General features: G+C 41.0%; 1 protein-coding gene across 1 annotated transcript; it reads left to right on the top strand.

Annotated features, from left to right (window-relative positions):
- Positions 1–4,374: 4,374 nt before the first annotated feature.
- LOC122351270 (zinc finger protein 239) lies at positions 4,375–8,117 on the top strand. Its single transcript, XM_043248234.1, has 2 exons — positions 4,375–4,747; positions 6,014–8,117. Exon 2 carries the CDS (start codon positions 6,050–6,052, stop codon positions 7,064–7,066), a length of 1,017 nt encoding a protein of 338 aa, XP_043104169.1. The 5' UTR covers positions 4,375–4,747; positions 6,014–6,049; the 3' UTR covers positions 7,067–8,117.
- The last annotated feature ends 670 nt before the right edge of the window (positions 8,118–8,787 follow it).

The raw sequence follows: 8,787 nt of genomic DNA, 5'->3' as shown, positions 1-8,787 counted from the left end.
ACTCCTCTTCTATGTCCCTTCTCAAAGGAGCTATAAAAACTATTCCTGTACCCTAGTTTTTTAAATTTTTCATGTTCTTGTTATGAAAGGTGTGTTTCCTGCAGAAACACCACTTGTGCCCTTTCTTTTTTAATTTTTGCCAGGACTTTTCCCCTCTTAATTGGATTACATAATCCATTTATATTTTGTGATATGATCTTCATTAAATTTTAGATTGACTCGAAAAACGTAAACAACACAATACCCTCCAGAACTCTGCAAAACTTCCGAACACAATAAAAAAGTCATTTCTCGAACGAACTTCTAAACAGTGCGAATTGAAGTAGAATAATACTATAGCCTACGAATATTAACTTAGGCCTATAAGTAGAATAAAAAAAAAAAAACAAAAAACAAAAAAAAACCACAAACTTAAATGAGTGTGCTTGTGCACCTCGTAAGTCCCGTTGGCGGTATGCGGGAATAGCCGTGAGAAGGGGGGCCCGCCCTAGTTGCGTGTAGTAACTTATGTTACTTACCACAGATTCTAGGTAAAGTCCAACGAAATTAAATAAGAAGAATTAAATAAAATGTTGATTTTCTCCCAGACAGTCAAAAGTACTGTTTCAATGTACAGGTGAAGTCCTATATCTTGTTAAGTATTAAAGATCTCACCAACAGGTGCCCAGCTTTTTACCTCTTGTCTGTTATACCGGTGGCATGCGTTGGTATTCTTGAAGTTTCTGTCGGACTCGCAGGTTCCTCTCGGATTCTTTGCTGCCGACGTTTCGCCAGGCCATGCAGTGTTGCAGCCGCTCCTCCATAGGATCGGTATTGGGACCCGTTGCGCTTCCACCGTCTTTATCCATCTCGGATCTCTTAATGATCCCGCGGTCCATCATATCTTTCTCCGCCTCGTCGGGAGTGTTGTAGGTCCGTGTCCCGTTAGCCCAATGGATGCGTATTTTCGTAAAGGGTGTCTGGAACCGGATTTTCTCTTCTTTTAATATTTTCTTTATCCCATTGTATCTTTTTCGTTTTTGCATTATTTCTGTTGCATAGTCGTGGTCGAACGAGATGGGACGGCCCTGCATTTCTATCCGCTTTTGCCAAGCCAGCTTCAAGACAGATTCTTTCACCGTGAACTGAAGGAAATTGACAATGATAGATCGTGGTGGCGAAGTAGGATTTGGTTTTGAAAGTAGTGCTCTATGTGCTCGTTGGATTTGGAAATCAATGTCAAGTCCTAGTTCTTTTTTGAGGAACGTATCCACAAACTGAGTGACTGAATTTCCACCTTCTGCACCCTCCGGTATTCCGTAGATTCGGACGTTGTTTCTACGTGATCTTGACTCAATGTCGGTCAGTTTCTCTTGCATTTCTCGGTTCCTTTGGAGCGTTTTTATCAGAGCCGCGTTCGCCTCTGTGGACCAGGTCTCCAGCTGTTCGATGCGTTTTTCTACCTCTGTAAACCTGCCTTGATGTTTCTGAATCTCGCTAGCATTCGATGTCAGTTTTTCGTTTATTTCTTGTTTAAACTGAGCGAATTCCTTTTTCATGCTGTTCTTGAATTCTTCCGTGAATGATCGTAATTCTGACTTCATTTCTGTTTTCAAATCATTAATTTGCTTGCTTAAAGTTTCAAGTCCAACGTGTGCATTAGCCTGATCGTCCTCGTGTGTTAGCTTAGCTTCCCCCATCTTACCAGAAGTACCTGCGTCGTCGATCATGTTTTGCTCGTTCACCTTTGTTTGGTTATTAGGAATTTTACGCGTCTTTGTTTTGGTACCCCCACTCATTCTGAGTCCTAATGCGAGTTAAGAATTTGAATTTTAGGGGTTATGTTAGTCTTACTGTCGGGAGCTATAAACTTTGCTGCCGTTTACGCCGCCATATCAACCGGAAGTCCAGTTCAAATGTTTTCATATAAACGTTTAATATTGCATCTCTGATCCATTACTGTTAAATGTTACATAATGGTTGTTTGTTAAACCTTTGATTGCGTTACTGCCCTAGCTGTGTTACCATTGACTATCTTTATAGTCAGTCACATGAGAAAAAGAGTATACTGTGCTTTCAGAAAAGTGAAACTGCTCAAGTAATAATTTGCTTTAAAACAATACTGCCCGACAGTAGTGTCAAATGTTTCTTTCTTTGTCTTGTGCTCGTGTTGACCTCTTGGCATGCTTCCTTGTTTCCTGCTACCATGCCCTTCTAGTTTAATCCTCACTGGTCTGATTGTCTGCTCCCTATTTATTGTGCTCCTTCTCTTACCGTTTTAACTTACAGTATTATTGTTCTAGTTGTGTATTTGATGCTGTTGTAGTTCTAGTATATCTTTTTTTCTTCCTTTAGCCTTCCAGTTAGCTAATTGACCTTAAATCAATTTCCTGATTTTCCATCTCTAGTTCTCAGTTCGGTTTGATAACAAACACAGATATACGTTCCGGCTACATGTCTTAACTAAAGTGTATAGAAAGAATAAACCAGTCTGCATGCACGGTAAACTACTTAAAATCATTTACATCACAGAAATTGCAAGTGTGACGTCACCCTGGAAACTAACAAGGAGCACCTGGCCACACCCCTCACTCCCCGGCTGCAGGCCATCAAGACTGGGCTTTAAAAGCAGCACGAGGAGGTCTGCACTTGATTTGAGAATAATGCTTATCTCTAGTTTCCCTTCTAAGACAGCAGCGTGTGACCGATCAGCCTCACTCCCCACGGCACGGGCCCACTGCGGCACTCGGGAAGAGAAAGCACCCCAGCACCACACACTTTATCCGGACACTTATTCACGTATCTCTCATTTTCTGTTAATCAATCCGCCCTCCGGGGTCATTTTTCTGAGCTCTCCTTGTCGTGTGGTTCCTCACCCCGTCACACAGGTTATTTAACATCAGTAAGTGTTCAGCGTATCCCTCGCGGTAGTCGTTGGCCAACAATTGGTTGAACCGGTTCAGTTGCTTAGCTGCGTGTCTTTCTTCACGGAACTAGAGTTCAATTAATTTGTTCCCTTCCTTGTATTTTAAAACCTCTAATAAAAGGTTATATTTTTCGAACTCATTTAACTGGTTAACTTTCCTGAGAAACAGAATTTTTTCTCTCATATCAGACCAGATATAACTATCCCTTTATTTTTTGTAATTTGCTTTAATCTTACATTTACATTCCTGGCGTCAGTTTTCATTTGTTTTGTTTCTGTAGCACCTTTTGTTAGATTTATTATTTTCTCTGCCATGCCATGCCGTGCCATGCCTTGTTACCTTGCGTCTTGTTCATTGTGCTTTATTCCTGGAAGCCCTGCGTCCTGAGGTTTCCTGCACTGACTCACTGTCTGTTAAGTGTTTAATCCCTGGCTCCACATAGAAGCAAGCTCCCTCTTCCTCATTATTATCCTGCTTGGTGCTCAGTTGTCACACTCCCTTACCAGTCCTTGTGTCATTCACTCTGTGTGTGTGTGTGTATAGTATATAGTATAATAAAATAAAATAAAAAGAAACTCAAGCCATCTATGATTGTATAAATGGAACGCATCACTAACGGAAGTATAAACGGAGCATGCTGTAATTGTTTGCCTTGCATCAGCCCAAAGTTTAATAAAGTGATTCAAACGATGCGATATAAAATAACTCTCAATATGTTATTGCGATAGATTTAATACTATTACAACACTAAATATTATAACATTGCAAAAATTATTATAATAAATAATTTCAAAAAGTCATGCAACATTTCTACTTGAGGTTATATCTCCTACCTGTAACGGTCGTTATGTGGTTATGATGATGCTTCAGCTGGCTGCAGCGGAATGAGCGCAAACCGGTCTGAATGAGACAGATAAAGCCTCTCAGTGCGCCCTGATGCTCTGGGTTTCTGTTCCGCGGAAAGAGTCTGTTTTGCGAAAATGAAACCTAGCCATTCACTGCACGCTCAGTGAATCACTCAGGCGGAAAAAAAATCTGTTATTTACTCAAATTAACTGCTGCGAACCAAAAAGCGGGAATAGCCAACTTGAAAATAAAAATCCTGCGCGCTTTTATATTGTTAATCAGTGTGAAAGTTCAGCTCCTTTTATGAAGTCCTTGCATTTATAAATAAATAAATAAAAATAATTTTATGTAATAGGCTAATGATAAAAAAAAAAAGCATGTTGATTTTAAGTTAATTGTAAACCTGAGCAGCACAATATGACGAAGGAGGGTGATAATAATATCAATAATATTAATAGAGAGGTTAATAATAATAATAATAATAATAATAATAATAATAATAATAATAATAATAACAATAATACAGAACATGCCAACTATAGGCTTTATACCTGGTACTAGATAGGCCAATATGTAAAAAAAAAACACACACACACACACACACGGATGAAACCCTTTTGATTATTCCATTTTAATTTATTTACTTCAATAAACCATTTCCCCCCTGAAAACCGTGTTTTGCCCATTTTAAGGCGTTTACGACCGCATAAGCAAATATAACTGTAAGTAACGTTCTTGCCTTTACACAACTTTTATTTTGATAGCATGGCAGGCAGCTTAGGCTACTCTATGGCTTCCACGAACGCCAGAAACTGATTTCCCTTTGTTTACAGCATCAGCGGCACCGTCGCTGTCAGTTCGAGTGGTTTTCGCATAAACGTGCACGCGCTTCTCGCGTGACCACAAGTCTCCGTTCGGTATCAAACGCGCTCATCCGTGGGGGGTTTATACCCGGAGCGAGTCGATCGCGGGGGACGATGTTAACGGTTCTGGCGGTGAGTTCGCACGTTTGCTGATGTTGCGCGGTCACGATCGGCGTGAACGCAGGGGACGGATCCGTTTCCCCTGTTTAATTCATCCCTGCGTCATTCTGCTCGCCTCTCGCGAAGCACGCGACGTTGAACACGACTACACCACGCCCAGTCAGATATCCGCGAGAAAACCCGCGGCTGTGATTGTTTGCTTTCGTTTCGGCATAATTTGGAGAGTGGCATCAGCCCTCGAGACGACTTTCCAGGAAGGAGATGTGCAAAATATAAATCAGACCCGCTGCTCTCAACGATATACAGTTATAGAGTGTTTAGTGAGATGTCGACGTGAGATTATATTAAGTGCATGTTTGCGTTCATCTCTTTTGCTGGATGAACGCGGACATGCACGTAATATACCGTTACGTATAATTAACGCGAGTGATTTTACTGTAGACGACACAAATATGAAATAAATAAGACTGGCCAAGCATTTGCATTACTGGAAAATATAAAGTTCTTTAACACAACCTATATCTATAAGGTAGCCTGTATACAAAAAATATTAAATAAAATTAGTGTTTCATCATTTCTGGATGTTAAGCCATTATCAGTAAAACACACTTTTAAGGGAGCTGTGACATTAAATGCCAGGAAGCATATGACAGGCGTTATGATAATATGATTGCAATTTAAATATTGCTCTTAAAATAACTGATTAGAGGGCAACCTCAGTTATATTATTGCACCCTTTCCATTATTATGCACTGTATGTATCCGAGAGGCGTGCATTAGCAAATAATTATTCCATTGTTTTTATATTTATTTACACATAAAGCTCCTCGGATGGATGCCCATGCTGTAATGACCAATAGGTGTAATAAATGTTGAAATTATGTATTGTTTTATTTTATTTAGAGATTGAATTAATTTCATGAGCAAGTAACACTGACTTAAAACACGAAATTTGAAAGCGGAAGGACTAAAATAGATTTACTTGATGTAAAGCAAAATACGGTAACACTTTAAGAGGTAACTCAACATTAACATGAACTAAACGAACAATACTTTTGCAGCATTTATTAATCTCGGTTGTTCATTTCAGCATCTACTGAAGCATTATTAAAATCGCAATGTGTTCGTAAACATTAGTTAATGCACTGCGAGCCAACACGAATGAATTTTTATTAGCCAACGTTAACATTAAAAAGTGTAATAATTGCTTTGCTCGTGTTTATTCGTGTTCGTCGTGATCTTAACAAACACTGAAAAGCCTTTTTTTTTTGCCATTAGGTTTGAGGGTGCGCGTTCATCTCCGAGTCGCCCGACATGTCTCACTCCTCCAAGCCCCGATCCCACCCCTGCGGCCTTTGCGACAAGTCGTTTCCCCAGATCTCCATGCTCGCCAAGCACCAGCAGGTCCACGCCGAAGACAAGCCCTACAAATGTCCCTACTGCGACAAGTCTTTCACTCTGTCTTCTCGTCTGGTCCTGCACAAACGCACCCACGCTGGGGAGAAGCCTCACACCTGCCGGCTGTGCTCCAAGACCTTCATCTCTTCGTCCCACCTGTCCCTGCACCTGCGCTCGCACACCGGCGAGAGGAAGTACAAATGCAGCGTGTGTTCCAAAATGTTCATGCAGTCGTCGCAGCTGATGCGCCACAAGACCATCCACACCGGAGAGAAACCCTTCAAATGCCCGGATTGCAATAAATGCTTCGGGCGCGCCTCGCACCTGAAAACCCACCGAAGGCTCCACACCGGCGAAAAACCCTTTAAGTGCACGCAGTGCGACAGGGCGTTCACGCAAAAGGCCGGACTCATTATACACTTGCGCTTGCACACCGGTGAGCGCCCTTTTAAGTGTGACAAATGCGGCAAGGCCTTCCGTACCTCAGCCCATCTGCTCAACCATCAGGCTCTGGAGCTGGGAGAGGGCAGGTACGTCTGCGCCGCGTGCAACAAGGGCTTCCGGTCGGTGTCCATGCTGAAACAACACGAGAAGAGCCACCAGGGCGGCGGGATGCTGTGCTGCAGCGTGTGCTCGGGGCCCTTCGCCCCTTCCTCCTACCTGCAGCTCCAGGTGCACTTGCGAAACGGAGAGCAGCTCTTCCACTGCAAGGTGTGCAACAAGATCTTCGCGAAGATGTCCACTTTCGAGAAACACTGCAAAAGGCACCAGGCGGAGGCGGACGGAGGCGAGGACGAGGAAGCGAAGGAGGAGGATACCCGCGACCCCCCGTTCGAGCTGCATGCCGCCGCGTCTCCATCGGCGTCCACGTCCGAAGTCAACACGCGCTCCAAAACGAGAGCCAAAATTAGGAGCACGATGGAAAGCTCGTGAGAATTCGTGTTCGCTTTGTGTCTTTTTGTGTGTGATATAAACGATGCTTTCATATGCTCTTAGCTGACCACGAGCGCTTGCTTTTGCACATGTTTTCACAATTTCTTTTATTATTCTTTTGTCAAAAAAAAAAATGGTACGGTATCTTATCAGCTTTGAAGATGCTGGCAGTGCATAGTTAGTTTAAATTCCACTTTGTGTGGGGAGGAACCGATTCTTTACTTCGTTTTGCACAATCCCATGAAAAATACTAAAACGTAGTACTGTACATACTGTATGTAAAAATCTAAGAGAATCAGGAGGAACAAAGTGTCCGTTCTGCTAAGAATGTAATAGCTATTCAGCAGAAATCAGCACAGAACATGTTGAAACACGTTCAGATGGGGCCAGACCATTTCGTAATGCACAATTGCTGAACTTTATGTTTATGTAATACGGTGTAATACTGGTGTGCAATCGGCTGCTTGCAACCGACGAATACAGAGGATGTATAAACGCTAGAAGCTTTGTCAGTTTATGCAGGATTATCATAATCCACAGTGTATTATGCAGCGAGCAATGATCGATTATTCTGCTAATGCAACATTTATTTAAAATAAAAACGTGAAATATTGTAAAAATAAATTTCTGCAGTCGTTTCCGTTTTATCGCAAAATTTATATTGTGTATGCCGCGGCTGACGTCCGCCTGGGGGTCAGCGTATCTAAACAATGAATATTCAGCTATGTGCATTTTATGTGCACACGTAGAAGTTTATTGTCGTTTTTTTAACTGATTGAATGCATCCTTGTTGATTGTTAGTTTCTTTCAAAAAACCCTAACTGACCTCAAACATATGAACTGTGACATGTTTCATTTTCAAAGGCACACATATGCTGTCCAACCTTAGGGCGGGAGCGTATAACGCATGACATTTATTTAGTTATTTTGTATAAGTTTTGGAAAACAAAACAAAATGGGGATGATTTTGCCCTCTTACTTCCAGTGAGTCAAAATAACTTGCTATGTTCATCCAGCTTTATATGAAATACAATAAAATGTTAACAAATGAGTTTATTTCAAGGGCCTCGCCTGATTCTTTAACTGAGTAACTGTATCTTATAGGCTGTAATAATGTAATTGCTTGATATCAATACTAGATGGCGCTGAGTGATGGGTGATGAACAGAACTGAAGGGTGTTAGACAACTATTTGGGGCTCTTGGGGCAAAAATGGCCTCTTTAATACAAGAGAACAGGACATCATCATGATTCGGGTCACACTACCGACAAATGCACACAATACAAAATGAATCACTCTTTTGAGTTGATTCTTTCCAGTTAATACAACATAGTTACAAACAGTTTAAATTGTTTGAAAATGATTTAAATTCACTCATTTATTCAATGCTTTGAAGTTTCTCAGCATACAGCAGTAACAGTAAAGCCAGGGTAGATGATTTAGTACAAACACTTCAACTCATTATCATTAGGAGACTCCAAAACCCCAAAGAGCAGGCCACTTTTCACCACTAGAGAGAGATATTTATCCATACCTTCATACACACAAGATGTAAGACTTAAATAGAATTAGAAATAGTCTTAAATAGAACTGTGTGAAAATAAGGTTAATAACGGCTAATAATATAGTGTCTCTGCACAGAGTTCCTTTTTCAACAAAATATATAAGTATTATATAATTAATTTAGCAAAAATATATATGTGTATTTGAGAAATGTGTTT

The sequence above is a fragment of the Puntigrus tetrazona genome, chromosome 9, assembly GCF_018831695.1.
Source record: "Puntigrus tetrazona isolate hp1 chromosome 9, ASM1883169v1, whole genome shotgun sequence".
Lineage (NCBI taxonomy): Eukaryota > Metazoa > Chordata > Actinopteri > Cypriniformes > Cyprinidae > Puntigrus > Puntigrus tetrazona.
Note: the sequence above shows the minus strand (reverse complement) of the source record. Positions and strands in the feature narration are given on the sequence as shown.

What these genes read in the sequence shown, in the direction of transcription:
- LOC122351270 (XM_043248234.1), top strand. Translation starts at nt 6,050, where the DNA reads ATGTCTCACTCCTCCAAGCCCCGATCCCACCCCTGCGGCCTTTGCGAC.